The sequence below is a fragment of the Chrysemys picta genome, chromosome 10 (assembly GCF_011386835.1).
Source record: "Chrysemys picta bellii isolate R12L10 chromosome 10, ASM1138683v2, whole genome shotgun sequence".
Taxonomy (NCBI): Eukaryota; Metazoa; Chordata; order Testudines; family Emydidae; genus Chrysemys; species Chrysemys picta.
Genome location: NC_088800.1, coordinates 48549097 through 48577043, shown reverse-complemented (window position 1 = coordinate 48577043; position 27947 = coordinate 48549097). Strand labels below are relative to the sequence as shown.

Sequence of the window (27947 nt, the reverse complement as noted above, 5' to 3'; positions counted from 1 at the left end):
TAGTCTGCATCCGCAAAAAGAAGAACAGGAGTACTTGTCGCACCTTAGAGACTAACAAATTTATTAGAGCATAAGCTTTCGTGGACTACAGCCCACTTCTTCGGATGTTCTTCTTTTTATTTAATTCTTGCTTTCTTAGATACTTTATCCTTCTTCCAGCATGGCCAGCATTGTTAATGTTTTTCATTAGCTTAGCCATCCACACTGCTGTGCCCTGCCTGCCCCCAGATCACAATTTTAGTCCTCATAGCTAACCTCTCAGGCCAGGAACAAAGTCTATGATGTCTCAACTGGTTGCTATGGAGAGGGCTGTAATGGTATTAGGAAAAGCAGCAAAATATTACAGAGGTTTTCAATCCTATTTAAACAATTATAAATCATTCCCGCCCCATAGCAGCCAATCAGCAGTCAACTTCCCATATGTTCTCTCACAGATTTCAAACAAGCGCATTGTCTTGGGCACCGCTGAGAACTCATCCCTGAGGAGAAGATTTCCCCAGGGGAGGTTTCCTTTACAGCAGTGACAAAGATCACCTGGAATTTGCCAATTGGCCAAGATTTGTTAGTGACTAAAAGTCATTAATGGCTGGTGGGTACTTGAGAAATGAGTTAGTGCTCTCAGGCCTCTCATTTCTGGTGACAGTGTCCACCTCCCCCATACAGCTGGCATTAAGTTGTAGAGAGACCAGGGATGCTGAACTAATAACACTTACAGAATAATTGTGAGCCTCCCTCACTCTGAAACAAACAAAGCTACAGTCTCCCTGTGTGTTAGTAATGCCCCGAGAGATGATCCCTCCAGGGCAGGCATAGAATATGGGAAAGACTGCATGGTCACTGCCTCTTCTGTACCTATGTGGTGCATAGAGGGGCTTTCAATCTGATATCTGGGGCACCAGCGTTTAAAGAATAATACATAATACATTATGTAACCTGCACTAAGTACAACCTCCAACTGAGAGTCCGGTGGCACCTTAAAGACTAACAGATTTATCTGGACATAAGCTTTTGTGGGTAAAAAACCCACTTCAGATGCAGCTGGCTACTTCCTGTCTACAGGGACCACTTAACGATATGCCTAAGGTTTCTAGCATCATTTTGTTCAATCTTTATTTAAACACCCTGTGTTGCATCTCTCTGATTCAGGGGCAACCCTAGTTTACACTCGTAGAAGACTGGGCATAGTGGAGCCTCCTGGCCACACCTTGTCCCTTACATATACCCTCAATCCCCATGTGTTGGGACGCCGGGGGCAACAGCTGACACAGGAGGCAGCAGGGCAGCCTCCATTCACTATTCACCAGTGGAGAGTTCCCCTTCGCAGGGATAATCCTCCACTGGCCAGCTCTGGCTGCCTTGTGCCACTTATATGGTGCAAAGTCACCTTTGAAGACTGGAGAATCTGGCCCTTTCTCTTCAAGGCAACTGATTTTTGCTGGCCCCGGGGTGGTCATTTATTAGAGGGCTCACTGTACTGTAGTGAAGTACCTCTTATGACAGAAGAGGTTCTGTTGATTGCTTGGCCTGGGTATCAGAGCTTTGAAGCACCCACAACTGTATGCCACCATCCCTTCCCCTCAAAATCTGTTCATTTATAAGCAACTAAAATTTGTAGTAATGATGCCTGGCTTTTCTCTAGTGCTTTCTACCCAAGAATCTCAATGCAATTTACATACATTCATTGAGTCTTACAATCCTCCTCTGCAGTCACTATCATTATTTCCATTTTATTGGTGGGGACACTGAGACACAGTGACTTGTCCAAGGCACATAGAATATCAGGGTTGGAAGAGACCTCAGGAGGTCATCTAGTCCAACCCCCTGCTCAAAGCAGGACCAATCCCCACACTGATTTTTGCCCCAGATCCCTAAATGGCTCCCTCACAACCCTGGGTTTAGCAGGCCAATGCTCAAACCACTGAGCTATCCCTCCCCCCAGCACAGCTGAGATTAGATCTGTCTTCCAGTCCAGTATTATAACACCTTGTTCTATGATCACCTCCTACACACACTGTGTGCTTCAAAATGGTGAGCACTAAAGAATTTCTTGATACCTATGTTCCCCCTTCCTGCCTGGCTGAATGGAGAAGAATGACTGAAAATCCATCAGAGGCCAGGAATCAATTCTAATTTAATAGTCCACAGGGATGCATGGTCCCAGCTCCATGGAATCTGGAAAGAAAAAGAATATAGAAAGTCACTGTTAAAACATAAAAAGAACAGGAGTACTTGTGGCACCTTAGAGACTAACAAATTTATTAGAGCATAAACTTTTGTGGACTACAGCCCACTTCTTCGGATGGGCTGTAGTCCACGAAAGCTTATGCTCTAATAAATTTGTTAGTCTCTAAGGTGCCACAAGTACTCCTGTTCTTTTTGCAGATACAGACTAACACGACTGCTACTCTGAAACCTGTTAAAACATAGTGGCCAGGCCTATATCAACTAAGATCACATGAGCTGAAACACCAGCTGCTGGCTCTAGGCTTACTGAGCTGTACCACGCCGCCTGTAAATTCAGGTTCATAGTTCAAATAGGACCATCAGAGTTTGACAGTCTGGGACTCTACTCTGCACAAACATAGCCACTTTGGGAAGCCTATGTTATTACACAAACCCCAGGAGGAAAACAGTAGTAATACTTTGCACGTACATAGTGGTTTTCTTTTGAGGCTCTCAAAGTGCTGGAGCTACTATTAGCCTGTTTTACAGATAGGGAAACTGAGGCAAAGATGCATTCCCTTCTCTATAGATTAGGTTGCCATAAGCCCAGGCTCAGGTCCTTCCTTCCACTGGGTGCCAGGCAGTTTTTGATGCTAGTTTAAGGTCTTGGTCCTAATCTTCAAAGCAATTAATGGTTCAAGCTGTAGCTACATTAAAGACCCACTTTTGATCAATAACCAACACAACAGCTGTGATCCTCTAAGACATTGCAGCTCACAAAGCTCAGGATGAAGCAATCTTGGTAAAGGGGACCTGGCTATGGAACAAACTTCCAGAGGTGAATGCAGAGAATCTGACCATCTTTAGGAAATGCTGCAAAACCTTCCTCTTTGAAAAGGTCTCTCTACCTTAGAGTGACGTGACAGCATTGACACACTCCCTTCTATCCAAAACCCTCCCTGAAACTAATCAACTTAAAAACCCCAAAATAGAAGTAAAATAATGCATGCTTAAAAATAAAGCAAAACCAAAAACCCTACCCAAAGAAGTTTTCATTTCAAAAAGGGAGAAACTCCATGAAAACCACTACAGACTTTGCTATTGCTATTTATTTTTACATGGAAGGTACTCAGATATTACAGTGATGGGTAGCAGGATAAAACACTATGGTAGGCAGCTAAATAGAGAGGGGAAGTGACATGCCCAGTCACATCATGAGTAATATCAAAGCAGGGAATACAACCCATTTCTTCCCATTTCCAGTCACTGCTATACTTGTTAAATAACAGTGCCTTCCTCAAAATGCTTGTCCTCTTTACACTTTCATGCAAGAAGCTGGTTCTGTTACCATGACTTTCAGTGATATGGACTACAGGTGTTCATAGGAACAGGAGATATTTCCCAATCAGATTAGATAACCACAGGCCAGTTGGAAATTTGCATGTGAAGGACATGGGGCTACGCTCCCACAGAGATCATGGTGTTTGGCTGGCTGAGTTTTCTGGATATGGTTTGGGGTTGGAAAACAACGCACAAAGACAAGTGTGTGTGTGTGGGGGGGAAATCTGAGCTTTTACTGCTGCAGGAAGCACAATGAGATGCAGGGTAACAGAGCAGCTTGTCAGAAACCGAATCAGGCTTTGTCAGTGGAATTTTGCTTCATTGCCCTCTCAGAACTGTCATGCTGGGGGGAGTCGAGGAAAAGGAGAAAGCAAGGGACACAAAGGTTTTATGTCCGTACATTTCTGGGCTGGCTCCTCAGTTCTGCCTGTCTGTCTGTTCTTGGGTTCTCAGGGCCCTGCAGTGGCAGCAGCAGCCCCCTTGGCTCTCTGAGAAATAAGAAAAAAGTGGAGACAACATTATTATCCTTCACAATAGCTCCTATATACCATCTTGAAAAGTGGAGCTGGGCCTGCCCCACCTCAGAGGAGCCAAACAGCCCCACATCTGGGGTCTGTAAGGGGCCAGTGTCCTGCTCCAGCCTTTCTAGTGGGCTGAACCAGAACTCTGCATCTGAACAACATCCTGAATTCCTGAGGAGGTTAGATCTGGTTTGGATCCAAACTGTACTGATCTGTCCCAATGGCAAAGAGAGATCGATTTTCAAGCACTGCATGCCTGCCATGTACATTTGCCCTGGGCTGAGACATGTGAATGGACCCAAGATATAGGCAATAGCCTGGGACTGACCTGGGTACAATTACACTGTGCACAGATATAGGCAATGGCATGCATCCCTCCTACTGTGCTGCCCGTAGTGAAGAATTATACTTTCTGGAATCAATGGCAGCATTTCACCAAGAGCGTTCCTTCCTGCCAGCCCTAGTAAAGATCGCTTTGATATTATTTACTGTTATTGGGCTTTTACGTTAAGGCCTAAGACATCTCAAACTAGGCTCTCAAAAATCTCTTCTTTGTCCATACAGCACCCAGCTCACTGGGGCCCTGAATCCAACTAGGCACTCTGGGCACTATTATAATACAAATAATGAATAAGAATAATGAATTGATAGTCAATGAAAGACTAGTAAACAATAGCTCAAAATTTGGGATACAGTTCAAGGATGTGAACCAGCTAATAAGAACTTCATAGGCTGATCCCCTCCACAACATTTTGACATCTACCCTGCTCCAATCTCTCATCCACAAAGTCATATCACACGAATGGTCACCCAAAACACAAAGGATGGTTCAACATTGGTGATATTATCGAGATATCTGTCCCATTTCTGTGCATATGGTTAGTAACAAATAAGTAAAGTGCTTGGCTGTATTAAATATCAGTGGGAAAAGCGACTAGGAGGATGGTGGTTTCAATATATTTTAACGTTTGAGTTAAACAAATATAGAAAATCTCACAAAACATTTTCTGTAGCTGGAAAATAACTTATCAAGGAAACTGGAGATGTCACTAGTTACAGTGAGCTAAAATGTAAAAATATATTAGTATGTTAGCATTTTTTCAATGCATTTCTCTAACATATGTATATATTACTGTAGATCTTTTTGGTTATGTTTATTATATCTGTTTTGCTTATGATAGTGGCTGTGACACTGCACCCCATATTCTTCACAGTGATATTATTATGGCATAATTATGATGCATTTTATGCAAGATAAGTCATGTGAGATATCATTGGAAAGGTTATGATTTACTGAATATGATCATCCTATTTGTATGCATCTATCATTTTTGTATCTGAAATTAGGAATATTGACTATATATGGGGATTGGTCCTGCTTTGAGCAGGGGGTTGGACTAGATGACCTCCTGAGGTCCCTTCCAACTCTGACATTCTATGATTCTATGATTCTATGATTTGTATTACAAATGTGTTTACACCTGGGGAATGCCCACTAGGCAGAATGCACACAGTCTAGATGGCTGGCTGGGAAGGGCCATTAGAGAAAACAATAGGCCTTAGAACAGTGGTTCTCAAACTTTTGTACTGGTGACCCCTTTCACATAGCAAGCCTCTGAGTGTGACCCCCCCTAATAAATTAAAAATACTTTCTAATATATTTAACACCATTATAAATGCTGGAGGCAGAGCGGGGTTTGGGGTGGAGGCTGACAGCTCGCGACCCCCCATGTAATAACCTCGTGACCCCCTGAGGGGTCCTGACCCCCAGTTTGAGAACCCCTGCCTTAGAAGAAGTTTATCTCCCACCAGGGGTGGGGGGGTGGCTTCCTGAGGACACTGCAAGCAGCCTCTGACTCCTGGCTGCTGTAACACTACAGGGTCATGTGACCAGGTCACCTGATACTGGACTCCCTATTGAAATACCAGTGTTTTTCCACTGACTGGCATGGGAACTAAGTTTTGAGACAAAGGGTTCCCGCCATTTGCAAAAATTATTTAAGGCAGGGGAGTGACATCATCATGGTTCTTCACTGACTCCCCGCCCAAAGAGACTCCTGGAAACACCTGAGAAACAAAGACTGAACTGGGGGGGGGGAGTGCTGAACCTAGGCTAGAGGGATTTTTAGTCTGTGAGAGGAACACCTGGGGTTTCTAAGCTGTAAGCAAGTGCAGCTGGCCCCTTAAGAATCTCTGCAGCCTGCTCGAATCATCATTTAGGGTGAGAATTTGCTACTCATATCCAATCTTAGTATATTAAGCTTAGTTTGCATGTTTTGTTTGTTTGCTAGGTTATCTGCTTTGATCGGTTTGCTATCCCTTATAACAGTGGTGGGTAACCTGTGGCCCATGGGCCGCATGCAGCCTGTCAGGGTAATCTGCTGGTGGGCCGAGAAACAGTTTGTTTACTTTGACCGTCCGCAGGCACAGCCACCCGCAGTTCCCAGTGGCCATGGTTTGCCGTTCCCGGAGCTGCGAGTGGCTGTGCCTGCGGACGGTCAATGTAAACAAACTGTCTCGTGGCCTGCCAGTGGAGTACCCTGACGGGCTGCAGGTTGCCCAGTACTGCCTTATAATCACTTAAAATCTCTCTTTTGTAGTTAATAAATTTTATTTTTTCTTTGTTTAAAACCAGTGTGTGGGAGTCATAACTTGGGGCAGAAAGCTGTTGCATATCCCTTCTCCACATTGAGGGAGGGGGCGAATTTCATGAGCTTACTCTATACAGATCGCTGGGCAGCACAAGACGGTATAATTTTGGGTTTACACTCCAGAGGGGTGTGTGCACTGGAGAAGCTGGGCAGTTCCTTAGATGAAGCCTCCCCATGCAGAGTTGATCAGTGTCTGTATGTTCTGCAACTGGATGTGTCCCCCTAACTGTATGTGTGCTGGAGCCTGGAGAGGGCTTGGCAGGCTGGTGGGTCAGGGGGGCTCAGTGGTACCCCAGTTTCAGGTGGCACCCTGGGGGGAACACGTCACAGTAGTCTCCTTTGTAAATCATTGAGAGCTACTGATGAAAAGCGCTAGATAAGAGCTAGGTTATTATTATGTTTCTCTCTAATAGATTAGGGATTTTACAATGATTCAAGCCAATGACTCCAGCTTCTTGATAGATGGGGAAAGTGTGAGGTTAAGGCTCAGGTCCTGCAAACACCTATGCATGTGCTTAACTTTAAGCATCTGAGTAAGCGCACGTGTCAAGTATAATACAGTAGTATGTAAGTAGTCCCCTTGCCCAGGCACTGCCTGTAGAACTCTGGCTAGTCATTCAAGGTACATGTACACTACATCTGGGAGGCGCGATTCCCAACTTGGGTAGATATACATGTGCTAACTTTGATCGAGCTAGCACAGGGCATCGTAGGTAAGCTGCCTGAGGACAATCCCTTCTGAGATCCTAGGCATGCACTCAGGCGGTCAGCCTGAGGTACAGCCTGTCCTGCTGTGGCCACACCACTATTTTTAGCACACTGACTCGATCAAAGCTAGCACATGTACATCTAGCAGAGCTGGGAATCACACCACTCATCTGCAGTGTAGATGCACCCTAAGGCTCTCATCATTCAAACACTTAGACATATGCTTCACTTTAAGTATGTGAATGAGCCTATTGGCTTCAATGGATTAGCACATGCAGGATTGAGGCCTTAGTGGCTTGCTCAACATTACACAGAGCAATGCCTAAATCAAGGGTCAGCAACCTTTCAGAAGTGGTGTGCTGAGTCTTCATTTATTCTCTCTAACTTAAGGTTTCGCGTGCCAGTAATACATTTTAACATTTTTAGAAGGTCTCTTTCTATAAGTCTATAATATTTAACTAAACTGTTGTTGTATGTAAAGTAAATAAGATTTTTAAAATGTGTAAGAAGCTTCATTTAAAATGAAATTAAAATGCAGAGCCCCCTGGACCAGTGGCCTGGGCAGTGTGAGTGCTACTGAAAATCAGCTCGCGTGTCGGCACACGTGCCATAGGTTGCCTACCCCTGGTCTAAATCCTCTCTGCATTGGTAACTCTGCGCTGTCATGTGGGGTGGAATATGAGCTGCTTTGTACTGACTGAGACTTCTATGGTGGTAATAAGCTGCATCCCCTGGGGAACTGGGAGGTCTCCCCGTTTGTCAAAGCTCTAGATGAGGTTCCAACTAGATCCTCTGAGTACCTGTGTACAGAGAACATCCATCCCAAACTCCTTCCACAACACGCATGTCATATTATCAACCATGCCATGGGTCTCAACCTCCCTCACTGAGATAGGAGAGAAGTTTGATGCAGAAGTCACAGGGAGGATTCCCCCTGAATCTTAGTTCTTGCAGCTTCTGGGGGCAGGTGTGAAGAAGGCTGCTGAGATGTTTCAGCCAGCCCTGCAGTCGTGGATCACGCTGGGAGGAGCTGAGCCTTATCTATCAGGGAGCCAGCGAGGTGACTTACAGCTGTGTGACACCCTGTGTGCCCTTGTGCTGACTTACCTCTTGGGCTTGTTGACTCCACTTCAGAGTAGGGTGGGGGTAACTCTGGCGGGCCAGGATAGGGGGGTGGCCAATATGGAAGTGTGTTGAGCAAACCTGCCCAGGGAGAACAGAAACCTTTCAGCATCTCAGGTGTGAACAGAGATCCCACCTTAGCTGAAGCCTCCGCCCAGTACCCTCTTTCAGTTTAGTGCTGACATGCTACTTGCTCTGGGTTATAACATGTGAGTGCCTGAGCTGAACAGTCCAAATGGAACTCTTTCTCTCTCACATTCTTCGTTTTCTATTCCTTACTGATTTCCGGGCTTCAGAGGAGTTCCTCGGTGAAGATCTAGCTTATCCTGGGAAATAGCTCTGAAGGAAAAACTGAGCTACCCCAAGGCAGTTTCACCAAATGACTATGGAATAGAAGTTCCTCTACTGGTGCTGGGGCTCCAATAATGCACTTTATTACTGCTCTGAGGTCCCAATCCTGAGAGGTGCTGAGGTACTGTAAGTCTCTGAGTGCCTTCAACTCCCACAGACTCCAATGGGAATTGAGTGCTCAGCATCTTGCAGGTCTAGGCCCTAATTATGAGTAATTGATTACAACAGATATGTAACAGATTTAGTCATGTTGCTTAATGTGCTACTGGAAGGTGCTCAGATACTACAGTGATGAGTGCACTGTGAGAATCTACACAGAACAGAACAGAACAGAACATGGGCCAACTTTAACAAATATTAAGGGCGGACTGCTGATCACTGAGAGCAATGGGAGTGGCAAAAGCACATCCTAGGGAGGAATTTAACCCTACGATAGCTCAGGATTCATGTCAGGAAAGCATGGGCCCACAGGGCTGGGTGGGGAAGCCCAGGTGTGAATGAAGAAGGTAATTGAGCTCTTCTCTCATCTGAGAAAGGCTGAGCCCTTCACACTACCAACAATACTGCTAGTGGAGCACAGTGTGGGGTAACCCAGGAATGAAAGAACCTGGATATAGAAGGCCTGATCCAAAGCCTTTGAAGTCAATGGAAAGATTTTGACTGACTTCTATGAGCACTGGATGGGCCCATGGTTCTCTCCTCTCTCAGGCTCCAGCTGGAAGTTTGGAGGATATTTCACGTAACCAGGGTGAAAACGTTTCAATGCTTACGGGGAACCCGAGGTGCTGATGGGTGGGCGTAGGTGTAGATGGAGGCTGTTGGATAGTCCTGAAGATTAGCAGCCTCTCTTAATGTATCTGTATATTTAGCAAGCAGAAAGAAAATCATGTTAGTAAAAATAAATCCTTTGCATGTGTCTGGTACCTTTAAACTGTGAGTCTCACAGTGCTTTGCAAGTACAAATCTAGCTGTTGGAAAGATTTACAAGGCACTAATCCCCATGATACCACAGCACTGAATCTCCTCAAGCCCTGGGAGCAGGAGTTGGACTGAGCCAGGATGCTGTACCAACACTCCTCTGTGGCTCTAATCGATTCTGCAGGATTTAAATGTTCACTGAAAAGGTAATTACATTTTCTAGACATTGTAATTTTGAAGACAACCTTTTGAACAGAAGCCAGTTCAGTGGTGCCTCCCTGAGTCTGCAAGCAGCCTGAAACAATACCTTTGCCCCCCGGCATCTTACTAGGTTATTGACTCTGAAGCTCAATGATAACAGTGATGGCAACATTGTTAACTATTGCACCACTGAGCCTGTGTGCAGAAACATCCAGCTACTTTAGAACTGGTGGCAGAGTGTGGAGGACTGATTTTCCTACGAATTAAACTAAGGTACAGAGAGGGGAAGTCAGTGATAGGGTAGACACTAGAACCCAAGGAGTCCAGATTCTAACCAGTCAAAAATTAAACACTTTTAATTAAACATACTGACAAACTACATCGGTGAATTCTATCTGCACCAAAGCAGCGTCAGGTAGGAGAATATGAGGTGGAAAACGCAGGGCATAGATCAGTGCTAGGAAGAGGATCCTTGTATTAAGGACCGATGCTAAAGCTCTGGAAAAAAATCCTTGCCATGAGAGGGTTCATGGGAGATGACTGACCCTGACTTATGCCTCAGGCTAATAGATCCTTCAGGGTCAGAAAGTTTTTCCTGGTAACATAAATTTTACCTGACTTAATGTCATCATATCCCATAAGTACTAGCTATACTCAACTGTTTGCTCTAGTTCTGGCCCCTACTTTATCATGCTAACTAGTTCCTCCTCTGTGGGTGTTTACACCCACTCAGATATCTGGGGATAGAGATCCATATATTTGATGCTTAGCCAAGGGTTTCAACAACTGTTAGACAAATTCCTAATTGTCTCATCTGCAGTATGATCATTATTATGTAAAAAGCAACAGAGGGTCCTGTGGCACCTTTGAGACTAACAGAAGTACTGGGAGCATAAGCTTTCGTGGGTAAGAACCTCACTTCTTCAGATGCAAGTGCAGATGCAAGTGCATCTGAAGAAGTGAGGTTCTTACCCACGAAAGCTTATGCTCCCAGTACTTCTGTTAGTCTCAAAGGTGCCACAGGACCCTCTGTTGCTTTTTACAGATTCAGACTAACACAGCTACCCCTCTGATACTTGACATTATTATGTAGTAATTACTGTCATGTAAATTACAGAATCCTAAATATCAAAAACCAGATTCACAAAGGTATTTAGGCGCTTCACTTCCCTTGAAATTCAGTGTTGTGAGCATGTTGGTCCCAGGATATTAGAGAGACAAGATGAGTGAGGTATGGTAGAACCTCAGAGTTACGAACACCTCAGGAATGGAGGTTATTTGTAACTCTGAACAAACATTATGGTTGTTCTTTCAAAAGTTTACAACTGAACATTGATTTAATACAGCTTTTAAACTTTACTATGCAGAAGAAAAATGCTGCTTTCCCTTTATTTTATTTTTTTTTAGTAGTTTACATTTAACACTATACGATATTTACATACTTTTTGGGTTTTTTTGGTCTCTGCTGCTGCCTATTGCATGCTGTACTTCTGGTTCCAAATGAGGTGTGTGGTTGCCAGGTCAGTTTGTAACTCTGGTGTTCGTAACTCTGAGGTTCTACTGTAATATCTTTTGTTGGACCAACTTCTGCTGATGAAAGAAACAAGCTTTCAAGCTCACACAAAGCTCTGGGCTCTGTGAAGAAGAGAAGGAGCTCTGCATAAGTCAAAAGCTTGTCTCTTTCACTAACAGAAATTGGTCCAACAAAAGGTTTAGGCGCCTAACTCCCCTTGTCTCTCTATTGAAATCGGTGGAAGCTAGGAGCCTAAATGTGTGTGTGGATCTGGGCCCAACTTCATGCAGGAGCTTGGGAAATCCAGCCAACATGCCAGTCAACCCTTGGAGTGTTAATTATCTTGACAAATATTCTATACAACCTCTGTGAAACTTCTTCACCTGCCTAACCAGTCCTACCATCTGCATCCATGGAAAGATAATGGGTTTCTGAAACTTGCATCATACCATAAACAAAACCAAAGATGGAGCATAAGATATAGATAAGGGCTGGGAAATGTCAAGATGCCTAAGGGAGTTAGGCACCTTTCGGATATTTAGACTAGGAAATATGGTAAAAGGGTGCTGCGTCAGTTCAGAACAGGAACATCACCCGTAACAAGTCTGACCACAAGGTGTGAGAAGCAAAACAGATGGAATCTTTAGAGCTCCATACTGCAAAGGTCAGAAAAAAATTGTAGCAGCACTTCCCCCTGTCCTTTGCAAGAGGCAAAAGAAACTGAGTACAGGAGATGAAGAAAGGGACCCTGAGTGTGCATGGCAGTTGGGTTCAGGCACTGGGTTGAATCAGTATCCCTGAGCACAGTGAGTGAGTGCAGATGCTTGGCATATGGCTTGTTGGTTCCACAGTTGTCTCTCTTCCTGGCTGTTTCACATGTGGGATGGGATCTGTGGTTGCGAAGGAAGAGGAGAGGGTTATTCACTTGGGATGATAATGCCCTACTTTAATGGTGCTGGGAGAATAAAGTCATCAATATATGTGAGACATTCAGGCCCAGATCCTCAAAGGTCTTAAGATACCTAACTCCCACGGATTTTCTAAAGACCCTTAGTAGTGTCGAGAGTCAGACTCCACAGCTGTTATAATGGTAACTAGGGTGACCAGATAGAAAGTGTGAAAAATCAGGACAGGAGATGTGGGGGGGGGGGGGGGGGGGGGAGGGGGGAATAGGCACCTACATAAGAAAAAGTCCCAAATATTGGGACTGTCCCTATAAAATCGGGACATCTGGTCACCCTAATGGTAACGTACCCATTAACACAACTCCTTGTGTTTGTGTAGGGCATAAGAGACACAAGGCATGTACCAGCCCACACTGGTCAATCATTTGGCTTTTATATTGCATCCTTTTGTCTGTACTGCCCTTATAGGGCCCAGTTGTGGTGACCTTGTTCTGATTTAGAAGCACACTGGTCCACAAGTAATTTTATTAGCTTCAATAAGACTGCTCTTGCAGTATAATGAAAGGACAGGTATCAGAATCTGGCATGTACATTGTAAGCCCTTTGGAGCTAGGACCTTGCCTTCCTACATGTGTATAAAACAACCATCAGACTTTTGGCATTATGCAGAACCATCAAGAGCCTCACCTGCTGAAGACAGGGTTTTGATCATATTCAGGCAATCAGTGGCTTCATACAGGAAGATGAATTTGAAGGTGAGAACACCTTGACTGGAAGCTAAGTGGATGAGATTATAGTGAGCCCATGAGTCAAGTCACCTGATGTTCCTTCACCAGAGACATTTCCTCTTTCTCCAGTTTGCTCTTTTGTCCCTGTTTCCTCATCTCTTTGAACCATGTTATTTTTCCTACTCCCATGATCTTCCCTCCCACTGTTCCATGGTTGCTTTCCCTGTCATTATGCTGACATGAATACAACACAGAAACTACACCTGTGAGTCAATCCTTGGACTGCCCTCAAATGAACCTGATGAAAGGGAGTGGTCACTCTTATATCATGTCTGTTCTTTTAGTGCTACACACAATGATCCTTTGCAGTTCTCCTCTCAGGATCTCAAAGCACTTTACAATCACCCAAGTTTCTCAACCAGCCTGTGGAATAGGTATCATTACCCCTCTGGGAGGAGCTGAGGCAAAGAAGTGACCAACATGACACAGTAAGTAGCTGGTAGAGTTGGGGATAGAACACAGGAGTCCTAAGTCCAATCACCTGCTGTAAGTAGTTACTTGGGCCCAGATCCTCAATGGTATTTAGGCACCTAACTCCCATAGAAACCAATAGGAGTTGGGCATCTAAATAACTCTGAGGAACTGATAATGTGCGGACAACCTGTGACACACAGTTAGCCGATAAATTCATCTGGGGTAAATATCCTCTGAAGATATTTTTTGAGGGATGCATGCGTGTGTGAGTAATGTATTTTCTATCCTAACTGAAAATGGTGGCTGGTTAATCCAAGATGTATGGACATCCTGGGTTTTATCCCAGCCCTCGCTTCCTGTTTCTAGGGGATGGTCCTCCATTGCCCTCAGCTGAGTGCAAGGGAGTTGGGTTCAGACCCCCTGGAAATCAGATGTAATCGTGGTTTTATATTTGTGATGAATAATCCATGCCCTGTTTAAAGTGATCATCAAAATGATAGCAGGATATGGCCTTCTCCTGGTCAATACACCTGCATGTAGACCTCTCTACAGCCTCACAGGCAATATCTGCTAATATCCATCTGCTTCTCCTCATTCAGAGTAAGTGTGACAGGAGACACAATGACGTGTGGCAGCAGTAGGGTCCTGGGCATGGTAAGGTACGACACATACTAATAGTCCCTTTGATATATTGCTGTCTGGAGCTCAGCTCCTCCCCTATCATACAGTCCCCCAGGAGCTGAAGTGGAAAGCGGATGGTCGTGGAGCCCTTGTCCTTGTGCTGGAATATCATCTAGGGAAACAGAGACAAGAACTGGTTCAGGAAGAGTATTGCTTTGAGCTTTGTTGCTTATTTGGGGAGTGTGATCAGAAAGGGAAGGGAGAGACCTAGGGAGGTGCCAATGCTAGAGATGATAAGCAAGATGCAGCTAAGCAGCTGACACCAATGCAAACCTGTAACCCCACTGCTCTACTAACTATACTGGATCCCTCTGCAAGTTCTAGAGCTTCATGCTAATCTTCATGGCAATCAGTGGGCTATGCCTACCTTCTGAGGGATCACCTCTTTCCCTGTCAACAGTAGTTACTACAACAGCTTTGCTCACCGGCAAACATGGAATTGTCCATGAAACAAGCAAGAGTCATGGAAGTGTGAAATGGAAATTTCTCAGCTGCTGGCCCACTACTGCTGAATCCCTTCCCTGAGAGACTACAAGATCCATCAATCTCACCATTGCCAGGAAGAAATGGAAAATCCATCACTTTGCAACAGCATGTGCATGATGATACCCGCCCTCCGGAAATAATATATTCTAAGACATGTGGGCAGAAAGGAGAGCAACATTAGGGTGTACCAGTATGTTGTGTTTTGCCTTGACAAAGAACAACCATACGTTCAGTAGAAATGACTTTAACATTAAAGGAAACCAACAAAACAAGAAGGAAAAAAGGAAAGTCTTCAGGAGAGAGGAGAGTGTGTGTGTCTCTTCTGTAACAGGCTGCATCTGAAATTAATGCAAAATGGCAGCTGCCTCCAGAGAACTTAAAGGTACAGCACACAGAAAGCAAAATCATAGCTGTTGTTTCATGTACTGCATGCTGGGTAATAACATGAGAGTTGTTTTATTAGGCCTGATTTATGCTACTGGGTTTTACCAGTATAGTTAAACCAGCAAAACCCTCCTAGTATAGATGCAATTATAGAAGTACTTATACCAGGATAGTGTATGCTGTTTCCCCGAACTAGCAAAATCTATACCGGTATAACTACTTTTGTATTGCTATAATTGTCTAAACTAGGGCTCTTACCTGTGTAGTTATGTTAGCAAAAACTATCATATCCCTAAATAACATGCTGGGAAAATTTTCTTATGTAAACTAAACTGGTTCTTTATTAAAGCAGTAATTTACATAGCTGCTTCAACTGCAAATTAACAGTCTATCCACATGAACACAATCCATGCTCCTTCCTTCAGCTGCCATGCAGTTTGCTAAAGCAGTGATGTAGCATTGTGACACCCCATATTAATTTCCTGTTTGTGTGGCTGGCTTATGGCTTTTGTAGTTTTGCCAGGTGTTCAGACACAACATCGTTTGGCATGATGTAAATAATTAGATTTAGAGTCTGGATCCTTACTTTGTACTGTGTGAGATACAGAATCCCTTTCTTTGCCCCTTGGAGCTCCTCAGGGAAGTTTGGCATCTCGTCCAGCACTAGCAGTATGTTACTGAAATGAGCTAGAACCCTGGAAACAAAACCCTCAGATATATTACCCCACAAAGAAACACACACAACAGCGAAATCAGAGGGAAAACACAGAAATGGTATGCTTAGGCCTTTCCCTTTGCACATCACCTTTATGAATGTTTGCTGAGAAGGGGCCCGATCCCATGAGATGCTGAGTAACTCCCACAAGGTGTTGAGTGCCTCCCAAGTCCCACTGATGTTGAAGCTCACTCAGTACCTCATAGGATCAGGTTCAAAGAGAGGAAGAGAGGATTGCTGCACTGGTTCCCTGTGGTCTATGCTGTGTGTACACTAGAGAATGGAACTCTTGGTAAATGAAGCAATTAAGGTTGTCAAACGATTAAAAAATTAATTGTGATTAATTATGTGATTAAATAAATGGTATTCTATTATTGTTAAATATTTTTGGATGTTTTCCACATTTTCAACTATGTTGATTTTAATTAAAACACAGAATACAAAGTGTATATTGCTGACTTTATATTTATTTGATTACAAATATCTGCACTGTAAAAAAAACAAAAGAAATAGTATTTTTCAATTAATCTAATACAAGTACTGTAGTGCAATCTCTTTATCATCAAAGCTGAACTTCTAAATGTAGAATTCTGTACAAAAAACCCTGCATTCAAAAATAAAACAATCAGTCCTACTTCTTGTTCAGCCAATTGCTCAGACAAACAAGTTTGTTTACATTTGCAGAAGATAATGCTACCTGCTTCTTGTTTACAATGTCACCTGAAAGTGAGAACAGGTGTTTGCATGGCACTGTTGTAGCTGGTGTCGCAAAATATTTACATGCCAGATGTGCTAAAGATTCATACATCCCTTCATGCTTCAACCACCATTCCAGAGGACATGGGTCCACGCTGATGACGGTTTCTGCTCGATAATGATCCAAATCAGTGTGGACTGACGCATGTTCATTTTCATCATCTGAGTCAGATGCCACCAGCAGAAAGTTGATTTTCTTTTTTGGTTTCTTTTTCGTGTTCTGTGGTTTCCACATCAGAGTGTTGCTCTTTCAAGACTTCTGAAAGCATGCTCCACACCTCATCCCTCTCAGATTTTGGAAGGCACTTCAGATTCTTAAATCTTGGGTCAAGTGCTGTCGCTATCTTTAGAAATTTCACATTGGTATCTTCTTTGCATTTTGTCAAATTTGCAGTGAAAGTGTTCTTAAAACGAACAATGTGCTGGGTCATCATCTGAGACTGCTATAACATGAAATATATGGCAGAATGTGGGTAAAACAGAGCAGGAGACATACTGTTCTCCCCCAGGGAGTTCAGCCACAAATGTAATTAACGCATTATTATTTTAACGAGCATGTCCTCTGGAATGATGGCTGAAGCATGAAGAGGCATATGAATCTTTCGTGCATCTGGCATGCAAATATCTTGTGACTCCAGCTACAACAATGCCATGAGAACACTTGTTCTCACTTTCATGTGACATTGTAATTAAGAAGTGGGCAGCATTATCTCCTGTAAATGTAAACAAACTTGTTTCTCTTAGCTATTGGCTGAACAAGCAGTAAGACTGAGTGGACTTGTAGGCTCCAAAGTTTTACAATGTTTTGTTTTTGAGTGCACTTACGTAACAAAAAAATTACATTTGTGAGTTGCACTTTCATGATAAAGAGATTGCACTACAGTACTTGTCTGAGGGGAATTGAAAAATACTATTTCTTTTGTTATTTTTACTGTGCAAATATTTGTAATCAATAATATAAAGTGAGCTCTATATACTTTGTATTCTGTGTTATAATTGAAATAGATATATTTGAAAATGTAGAAAAGCATCCAAATTTCAATTGGTATTCTATTGTTTAACAGTGCAATTAATTTTTTTGAGTTAATTGTGTAAGTTAAATGAGATTAAACAACAGGCCTAGAAGCAATGGGATAGTGCCAGTATAAGTGCTGACAGTGCAGTGCATCCATGCTAGTTATGCTATTTCATATTAGAACTACGCACTCATGATAAACACGTGAGAAGTATATATACAAGCACTAGCTAGAAGATCTGATCCCACAAACCCTCCTTGTGCAGAACTCCCATTAGGGTCAACAGAATTTCTACACAGGATTGGGCCCAACATTTCTAGGCTTGTTTAATGCTATTGTTTTATGATATAAGTACATACTACCTATATCTTTTCTGATTATTTTCTTTATATTGTTTGCAAAGCTCTCTGGGATCCCATGGGAGGAAGTTTTGCTAGATAATTGACTATATCAGCATAATTATTACAATGAAAAAAGGATCAATCAATTAAGCAGCTTTTATTTTAAAATATTAACAATTCTATTCAGCATCTGATCCTCACACAACGTATTAATCTGATCTGTCATGCTCTATATGTTTCAGAGAGGGAATTAATTTCCAGAACATAGATGGTTGCCTAAAGCAGATATTTAAGTCATATAAGTGGAAATTTTGACAATTGGACCCCCCTATGGGTTTGTTGCTAAAGCTGCACACACCAACCCCACTTACAACAAAATTTGCTGGTTTTACCTTTCCTCAGAGTTGTTGGTTGTCCTGGAGAATTGGTACCTGGTCACTTCCATTCCCTATCACTGAAAGGTGCTCTGCCTCTTGACTACAGTGTCACACGCTCCCTAGGAGTGCTGGAGGCAGTGAAATGTCTGTGTGAGTGACCAGCAGCTCTTTGTGATGGCAATAGATGAGGTAACACAACAAAGGCGTTTAATACAGCAGGAGCCTTGAAATATACAAGGGCTTTGGTCTCCATAGGCCACAATCTCTCCTGGTGAGATTAGTGCAGACATAAGCACATTGAGCCCCCAAAGTATGTGCAGGGACTCACACACATTACTGGGAGTCCCACCTCAGACCCCTTAGCAACACACTGCAAACAAATAAGGTTCTACCGAGATTTGAACTCAGATTGCTGGATTCAAAGTCCAGAGTGCTAACCATTACACCATAGAAACACACAGTGAATCTGATTTTCATTTAATGGATTCTGTTTTTGTAATTAATTCTTTAAGCTGTATAGTATTTCATGAAGAAAGAGAAATGATAATGGACAATTCCAATGCTACTCAGAGGGGGAGATACAAAATAAATAGCCTTCTAGAGCAGTGGTTTTCATCCTATTTTTCATTTGCAGACCCCTAAAATTGTTTTCAAATGGTGGTACAGACCCCTTTGGCAATCTCCACGGACCATAGGTTTTGAAAACCACTGTTCTAAAGGGTGTTTATAGAGCCTTTAGTTTCTTCTGGGGGTGAGGTTCAGCCATTTACAAGTAGAGGAGAATACGCGGTACCCAGTGTATTATACATATCTAATCTGTAGTCTCAGTACCCTATTACATTGTCAGTTCCGTTAGGGTACAAACTATGGCTGCGCTAGAAATGCTGCAGCAGCGCTGCAGGGTAGAGATACTCACTCACTCCAGTGCCAGAAGGGGTTTGCCTATCACTGTATTGTAGTTAATCCACCTGTCCCAGAGTTGGTAGCTAGGTTGACTGAAGAATTCTTCTGTTGACCTAGCACTATTCACCCTGAAGTTCCCGCCGCGGGTTGCTAGGAGGCAAGCAAACGCCCAGGCCTTGAGGTAGTTTGTCCCTTCGTCTCTGCCGTATCGGCCAAATCCCTTCCGGTGATTGACTTTCGCTTCTTCCCCATTCCCGGAAGTGATCCCGCCCCTGTGTTGTCATGGAGAAGGGACGCTGCCTGCGGCCGAGGCTGGGAGAGACCCAGGTAGGTACGCGGCGGGGCTTCGGTGGGAGAGGAGTGCAAGAGGCCACCGGGCAGGTGTAGTGTATTAAACTGCTCCGCGTAGGAATGTGCTATAGATAGCAGTTACTGATACAGAATGGATTGTAAGAAACTGCTATTGTAGTAAACTGCTACCGGATGTAGCAAATGCCTACAGGTAGCAGTTTGTTGCACTGTAATATATGTGAAATTGCTACTGTAGAAATGTGCTATCTGTAGCAGTTATTTATACATGTAGATTGTAAGAAACAGCTTTTGTAAAAAGATGCTACTTCCCTCATAAGTAATGTTTTCTAGATCTTAATTTTTTTTTCTCTTCTCTGGGCTCTCTTCAATTTGTCCAGATCTTTCCTGAAATGTGGTGCCCAGAACTGGACACAATACTCCAGTTGAGGCCTAAATCAGGGAGGAGTAGAGTGGACATCCCAGAGTGATGTTCTGGTTTTTTTTGCAACACTGTTCACTCGTTCAGCTTGTGGTCTCCTAGGACCCCTAGATCCCTTTCCACAGTACTCATATTCAGCTTGTGGTCCACTATGACCCCCAGAACCCTTTCCGCAGTACTCCTTCCTAGGAAGTCATTTCCCATTTTGTATGCATGCAGCTTGTTATCATTCACAAACTTTATAATTGTACTCTATGCCATTATCTCAATCATTGATTAAGATTTTGAATAGAAACATATCCAGAACTGATCCCTGGAGAACCCCACTTGTTATACCCTTTCAGCTTGACTCAGTCCTTTCAGCCTGTGAATCATTGATAACTACTGTCGGAACTGTTTTCCAACTAGTTTTGCACCAATCTTATTTTAGCTCCATCTAGGTTGCATTTCCATAGTTTGTTTATGAGAAGGTCATGGGAGACAGTATCAAAAGCCTTACTAAAGGCAAGATAGACCATGTCAAGCACTGCCTCTCATCCACAAGGCTTGTTACACTGTTAAAGAAAGCTATCAGTTTGGTTTTACGTGTGAGACTGCTTGAATTAGCTACATCAGTGGTTCTCAAAGCTGGTCCACTGCTTGTTCAGGGAAAGCCCCTGGCGAGCCGGGCCGGTTTGTTTACCTGCCATGTCCACAGGTTCGGCCGAACATGGCTCCCACTGGCCGCAGTTCGCCGCTCCAGGCCAATGGGGGCTGCGGGAAGCGGCGCGGGCCGACGGATGTGCTGGCCGCCCTTCCTGCAGCCCCCATTGGCCTGGAGCAGCGAACCGCAGCCAGTGGGAGCTGCGATCGGCCGAACCTGCGGATGTGGCAGGTAAACAAACCAGCCCAGCCTGCAGCGGCTTTCCCTGAACAAGCGGCGGACCAACTTTGAGAACCACTGAGCTATATTAGATGGCCTTTTTTAGCATAGTTGGACTTGTCGCTGCTGCAGGTAGCCCCGTTCTACAGATAGCATTTTCACACACACACGTGTAAGAAATTGCAATCTCTAGGGATGTGCTACCCAGCATACACTGCCAAACCAAAGCTTCCCAAAATACAGTGGGATATCTATTCATGGTGCACCTCACTCTCAATCTATATAAGTGCTTCTGGTGAGTACTCTGATTCAGGGCCAGCTCCAGCTTTTTTGCCGCCCCAAGCGGCAAAGTGAAAAAAAAAAAAAAAAAAAGCAGATCGGCGGCACTTCGGTGGAAGCTCAAGCGCACCGCTTCATTCTTCGGTGGCAGTTCGGCGACGAGTTCTTCACTCCCTCTCTTCCTCTTCGGCAGACGAGAGGGACTGAGGGACCCGCCTCCGAAGACCTGGACGTGCCGCCCCTTTCCACCGGTGCCTGGAGCCGGCCCTGCCCTGACTGCTGAGACAAGGAATCCAGGAGGCATGCACACAAGTGACATAGTAACCACAAAAAGCAACAGAGAGTCCTGTGGCACTTTTAAGACTAACAGAAGTATTGGGAGCATAAGCTTTCGTGGGTAAGAACCTCACTTCTTCAGATGCAAGTAATGGAAATCTCCAGAGCCAGGTATAAATCAGTATGGAGATAACGAGGTTAGTTCAATCAGGGAGGGTGAGGTGCTCTGCTAGCAGTTGAGGTGTGAAGAAGGGAGGAGAAACTGCTTCTGTAGTTGGATAGCCATTCACAGTCTTTGTTTAATCCTGATCTGATGGTGTCAAATTTGCAAATGAACTGGAGCTCAGCAGTTTCTCTTTGGATTCTGGTCCTAAAGTTTTTTTGCTGTAAGATGGCTACCTTTACATCTGCTACTGTGTGGCCAGGGAGGTTGAAGTGTTCTCCTACAGGTTTTTGTATATTGCCATTCCTGATATCTGACTTGTGTCCATTTATCCTCTTGAGTAGTGACTGTCCAGTTTGGCCAATGTACATAGCAGAGGGGCATTGCTGGCATATGATGGCATATATAACATTGGTGGACGTGCAGGTGAATGAGCCGGTGATGTTGTAGCTGATCTGGTTAGGTCCTGTGATGGTGTTGCTGGTGTAGATTTGTGGGCAGAGTTGGCATCGAGGTTTGTTGCATGGGTTGGTTCCTGAGTTAGAGTTGTTATGGTGCGGTGCGTGGTTGCTGGTGAGAATATGCTTCAGGTTGGCGGGTTGTCTGTGGGCGAGGACTGGCCTGCCTCCCAAGGTCTGTGAAAGTGAGGGATCATTGTCCAGGATGGGTTGTAGATCACTGATGATGCGTTGGAGAGGTTTAAGCTGAGGACTGTAGGTGATGGCCAGTGGAGTTCTGTTGGTTTCCACCCCACCATCAACCTCAGCCTGGACCAGTCTACACGGGAGGTCCACTTCCTAGACACCACCATACAAATAAGCGATGGCCACATTAACACCACCCTATACCGAAAACCCACCGACCGCCAGCACCTCACTCCTGGGCTTAACTCCGCCTCCTCCCCCTCCATCCCTGATTTTCCCTTTAGCCCCTCTCCTAATGCTGCCTCCAGCTGCTTGACCCCCCCCTCCTCTCTGACCAGTAAATTTCCACCCCCTGCTCAGACCTTGGCCACCCCCCTCCTCCGATTCGCCCTCTTTGCCACTTTTTAACCCCTGTCAAAAGCAGTCTGCAGAATCCTACGGCTAAGGGCAGGGTGAAGGGCAGTGGCTTCAGCAGATGTACTGAGCATGCTCAGATTATCTGAGCATGCTCAGTATACCGTAAGTAGCACATTACTACAGAGAGCACTTTACTACCAGCCCTCCGCGGGCCCCCAGGGCTCTGGTGAGGGTGCCTGGAGCCCTGTCCCAAGTGACCCCCAGGAGCTACCGCAGCAACGGGGCTCCCAAGGCACCCAGTGCCGGCTCCAAGCGGCCCCGTATGGGGTGGCATACTTCCCCCCCCCACCGCCCCAATCAGCGCTGGAGGCCCCATGGTGGCGATGTCCCCCCGCCCCGGGCACCCAGTGGTAGGATTGCTTACTTTCGAATGGTAACAAGGAGTCCGGTGGCACCTTAAAGACTAACAGATTTATTTGGGCACCAGACTCCTTGTTGTTTTTGTGGATACAGACTAACACGGCTACCCCCTGATACTTTCTAATGGTAGAAAATCGAACACCCGAGCCAAGCCCCGCCCCTTCCCCAAGGCCCCGCTACATTCCACCTACCTCGGTGTCTCACTCTATCCCACCCTCACTCATTTTTACTGGGCTGGGGCAGGGGCTTGGGATGCAGGAGGGAGGGAGGGCTCTAACAGGGAGTGCGGGCTCTGGGGTGGGACCAGAAATGAGGGGTTCAGGGTGCGGGAGGGGGCTCCAGGCTGGGGCAGGGAGTTGAGGTGCGGGAGGGGGTGAGGGCTCCGACTGGGGGGGCAGGCTCTGGGGTGGGGCTGGGGATGAGGGGTTTGGGGTGCAGGAGGGGCTCCAGGCTGGGGGGTGGGGCTGAGGGATTTGGAATGTGGGAGTGGGCTGCAGGTTGAGGCAGGGGGTTGGGGTGTGGGATGGGTGAGGGCTCTGTGCTGGGGGTGCTGGCTCTGGGGTGGGGCCAGGGATGAGGCGTTTGAGGTGCAGTAGGGGGCTTCAGGTTTGGGAGGGGCCCAGGGCTGGGGTAAGGGGTTGTGGTGCAGAAGGGGGTACGGGCTCTGGAGTGACCAGATGTCCTGATTTTATAGGGACTGTCCCGATTTTTGGGTCTTTTTCTTATATAGGCTCCTATTACCTCCCACCCCCGTCCCAATTTTTCACACTTGCGGTCACCCTAGGTGCAGAAGGGGGCTCTGGGTTTGGGGGGGGCTCAGGGTTGGGGCATGGATTTAGCTTGGGCGGCTCCCGGTGAGCGGCACAGTGGGACTTAGGCAGGCTCCCTGCCTGTCCTGATACCGCGTTGCGTGTGCCCCGAAAGCGGCCAGCAGGTCCAGCTTTAATAGGTGGGGGGGGAAGGAGGCTCCGTGTGCTGCTCTTGCCTGCAGGCACCGCACCCCCAGCTTCCATTGGCTGGGGTGCTCGGGGCGGGGGCAGTGCGTGGAGCCTGGTGCCTCTTCCTCCCCCTTTCCCCCCACCGCCTAGGAGGCGGACCTGCTGGTTGCTTTCAGGGCGCAAGTAGGGACTTGCCTGCCTTAGATCCGCAGCACCGCCAGCTGGATCTTTAACGGCTCAGTCGGCGGTGCTGACCAGAGCCACCAGGGTCCCTTTTCGACATGGTGTTCTGGTTGAAAACCAGACACCTCGTCACCCTACTCAGTGGCCTGGTGCGCTGCAGCCAGTGCACTCTGCCAAACTACCCCCAGGCCTGACCTGAGTGCCTTGCCCAAGGCAGTGCAATGACAGTGCGTGGCTCTGGGGAGCCCGCAGGAATGCAGGACCGTTCCCGACTTGCGTGCTCTGTATGGGGGCGTTGTGCTGCAATTACTGAGGCCTGGTGCCTTACCAAAGCAGTTCCTAGCAAAACCTATATTCACTTCTTGTTTTTGGCTTGGTGGTTGGCAGTGGGCGGTGCCTCCGAAATGGGATTAGGCTTGCTGTGAAAAGGCAGTGCAGCTTTTTTTATTTTGTAGACTTGGGAGCCTGAGATCTGAAGGATTCTTTCATCAAACTAGCTACCACCTCTCAGAGAGGCAGATTAACTGCAGCGAGGGAAAACCCCCCTCCGTCCCTATAGGATTATAGAGGCCACTCACCTGCCCCCAAAATACTGGACTCTGGTACTTCTGGGAACGGCAGCGTGGTCTTCAAAGTGGCATCCCACGTCCAGCCAAAGCCACATTTGGTTTTATCTCTGAATTGGACAGGTAACCTTGCAGTCTGAGAATCGAAAAAGAGCTCCAGCATGGACTGTATGGTAGGTACTGGATCTGATTGCTGTATGGGGAGACGATTCCGTGCTATCAGAACTACGTTCCAAAAGGCGAAATGCCAATACATTTGAAAAAATCTCCAAGGGCATGATGGAGAGAGGCCACAACAGGGACTCAACACAGTGCCATGTGAAAGTTAAGGAGCTCAGACAAGAGTACCAGAAAACCAAAGAATCAAACGGCCACTCCGGTGCAGAGCTGCAGACATGCCACTTCTACGCTGAGTTGCATGCAATTCTAGGGGGGGCTGCCACCACTACCCCACCCCTGACAGTGGATTCCGAGGCGGGGGTACTCTCAGCCATGCCTGAGGATTTTGCAGATGGGGAAAATGATGAGAAGAAGGAGGACGAGCTTGAGGAGAGCACACAGCACACCGTTCTCCCCAACAGCCAGGATCTTTTTCTCACCATGACTGAAATACCCTCCCAAGGTGGTATCCCGGACCATGAAGCGGTAGAAGGGACCTCTGGTGAGTGTACCTTTGTGTATATATAATACATGGTTTAAAAACAAGCGTTTTTTAATGATTAATTTGCCCTGAGGACTTGGGATGCATTCACGGCCAGTACAGCTACTGGAAAAGTCTGTTAACGTGTCTGGGGATGGAGCGGAAATCCTCCAGGGACATCTCCATGAAGCTCTCCTGGAGGTACTCTAAAAGCCTTTGCAGAAGGTTTCTGGGGAGAGCAGCCTTATTCCGTCCTCCATGGTAGGACACTTTACCACACCATGCTAGTAGCAAGTAATCTGATATAATTGCATGACAAAGCCTGGCAGTGTATGGTACCAGTGTTTGCTGGCATTCAAGCAACATCCATTCTTTATCTCTCTGTGTTATCCTCAGGAGAGTGATATCGTTCATGGTAACCTGGTTGAAATACGGTAATTTAATTAAGGGGACATTCAGAGGTGGCCGTTCCTACTGGGCTGTTTGCCTGTGGCTGAAAATAAATCCTCCCCACAGTTAGCTAAGCGGTGGGAGGAGGGGGCATTGGTGCTGAGCTGTTCGCATTTGGCTAGCAGGGATCTTCCCTGTTACCAGCCACGCGGTGCGGGGAGGGGTAAAGCGATCATCCCAGAGAATTGGATTGGGGAGGGGGTGGGGTTAGTTTGGTTTCTGCTGCTGCACGTTAACACAAAAACCGCAGCATTCGACGGGCTTTGCTTGGTATCGGAAAGGAGGGCGCTGCTTTTATGAAGGTTGCAGAAGCCGAAAGACTATGGCTTACCATGGCCGCCTGCAAGCCGAATTCTGTTGCCCGGCCCTGCATCTGTGATCTCTAACACCAAAGCCGCAGGCACTCAATATAAGATGCAAAATGCGACCTTGTACCGAAATCACATGTGCTATGTAATGTGAATAGTGTTGTTCACTGTAAAAGAGTATACATTTTACAGAACAATGGGTATCTTTTTAAATACTTCTCTCCCTTTTTTCCTTCCCGCAGCTGCAAATTTTTCAAGCCTCCCTCCGCCGTCCCGAAGGCTATCTCAGATAAGGCGGCGAAAAAAACGCCCACGCGATGAAATGTTCTCTGAGATCATGCAGTCGACCCGCAATAAAAGAGCTCATCTGAATGTGTGGAAGGACCCAGTATCACAGTACAGGAAAGCGGCCAATGAATGTGAGGATAGGAGGGACGAACGTGAGGACAGGAGGGACGATCGAGATGAGAAGTGGTAGCAGGAAGATCAGAGGAGGCAGGATGCAACGCTGGGGCTACTGTGGGATCAAACAGACATGCTCCGGTGTCTGGTGGAGCTTCAGGAACAGCAGCAGGATCATAGAGTGCCGCTGCAGCCCCTGTTTAACCGCCCTCCCCAAGTTCCATAGCCTCCTCACCCAGACGCCTAGGAACGCGGGGCGGGGGGGAGGGAGGCTCTGGGCACCCAACCACTCCACCCCAGTGGACAGCCCAAGCAACAGAAGGCTGTCATTAAACAAGTTTTGAAGTGGCCTTTTCCTTCCCTCCTCCCACACCCCACCCGGGCTACCTTGTTAGTTATCTCCCTATTTTTATAATCAATTAATAAAGAATACATGGTTTTTAAATGATAGTGACTTTATTTCCTCTGCAAGCAAGCTGTGATCGAAGGGGGGAATGCGGGTGGCTTACAGGGCATGAGTCAACCAAGGGGACGGGTTTTCATCAAGGAGAAACAAACAGACTCCCCCTTACTCTCACAGAGATTGTGGAGCACACAGCAAGCAGCAATAACAATGGGAATATTGGTTTTGCTGAGGTCTGAGCGAGTCATTAAAGTGCACCAGCAACCCTTTAAACGTCCAAATGCACATTCTACCACCATTCTGCACTTGTTCAGCCTATAGTTGAACAGCTCCTGACTACTGTCCAGGCTGCCTGTGTATGGCTTCATGAGCCATGGCATTAAGGGGTAGGCTGAGTCCCCAAGGATAACTATAGGCATGTCAACATCCCCAACAGTTATTTTATGGTCTGGGAAGTAAATCCCTTGCTGCAGCCATTTAAACAGACTAGTGTTCCTGAAGATGCGAGTGTCATGAACCCTTCCTGGCCATCCCCCACATTGATGTTGGTGAAACGTCCCTTGTGATCCACCAGTGCTTGCAGCACCATTGAAAAGTACCCCTTGCGGTTTATGTACTGGCTGCCCTAGTGGACCGGTGCCAAGATAGATGGAACCCATATCCCTATCGCCCCACCACAGTTAGGGAATCCCATTGCAGCAAAGCCATCTACTATGACCTGCACATTTCCCAGAGTTACTACCTTTGGTAGCAGCAGCTCAGTGATTGCTTTGGCTACTTGCATCACAGCAGCCCCCACAGTAGATTTTCCCACTCCAAATTGATTCCTGACTGTCTGGCGTTGCAAGCTTCCACAGGGCTATCGCCACTCGCTTCTCAACTGTGAGGGCTGCTCTCATCTTGGTATTCTGGCGCTTCAGGGCAGGGAAAAGCAAGTCACAAAGTTCCATGAAAGCGTCCTTATGCATGCGAAAGTTTTGCAGCCACTGGGACTTGTCCCACACCTGCAACACTATGCGGTCCCACCACTCTGCTTGTTTCCCAGGCCCAGAACCTGCCCCATTAACACCA

General features: G+C 46.0%; 3 protein-coding genes and 1 non-coding gene across 11 annotated transcripts in view; 2 read left to right on the top strand and 2 right to left on the bottom strand.

Annotated features, from left to right (window-relative positions):
* Nucleotides 1-40: 40 nt before the first annotated feature.
* Nucleotides 41-19408, bottom strand: LOC101941021 (WW domain-binding protein 2-like). Of its 3 annotated transcripts, none has more exons than XM_024110518.3 (8): nt 19269-19408; nt 15734-15842; nt 14269-14389; nt 13082-13171; nt 9628-9714; nt 8492-8587; nt 3905-3992; nt 41-2172 (listed from the first exon to the last, which is right to left on the bottom strand). In XM_024110518.3, the coding sequence occupies exons 2-7, from the start codon at nt 15797-15799 to the stop codon at nt 3922-3924; spliced, it is 531 nt and encodes a 176-aa protein (XP_023966286.1). In that variant the 5' UTR covers nt 15800-15842; nt 19269-19408; the 3' UTR covers nt 41-2172; nt 3905-3921. The 3 variants fall into 3 exon arrangements, with proteins under 3 accessions (XP_023966286.1, XP_008172161.1, XP_008172162.1); XM_008173939.4 differs by lacking the exon at nt 19269-19408 and adding an exon at nt 18368-18480; XM_008173940.4 differs by lacking the exons at nt 13082-13171; nt 19269-19408 and adding an exon at nt 18368-18480.
* On the bottom strand, nt 18736-18807 carry TRNAQ-UUG (transfer RNA glutamine (anticodon UUG)). Its single transcript has one exon. It is a non-coding gene; the product is annotated as a tRNA-Gln (tRNA).
* Nucleotides 19409-19516: 108 nt separating the features above from the next.
* CCDC78 (coiled-coil domain containing 78) overlaps nt 19517-27947 on the top strand; it is a 90630-nt gene continuing 82199 nt past the window's right edge. For 5 of the 6 annotated variants that reach the window (XM_065559735.1, XM_065559738.1, XM_065559736.1 and 2 more), the window contains exon 1: nt 19517-19582. The gene's annotated coding sequence lies outside the window, so the exon portion shown is untranslated. The remainder of the gene's footprint in view (nt 19583-27947) is intronic. The other variant, XM_065559734.1, reaches the window with a different exon arrangement.
* Nucleotides 19522-26918, top strand: LOC135974006 (uncharacterized). The gene is made up of 3 exons (XM_065559757.1): nt 19522-19586; nt 24797-25334; nt 26314-26918. The coding sequence occupies exons 2-3, from the start codon at nt 24950-24952 to the stop codon at nt 26547-26549; spliced, it is 621 nt and encodes a 206-aa protein (XP_065415829.1). The 5' UTR covers nt 19522-19586; nt 24797-24949; the 3' UTR covers nt 26550-26918.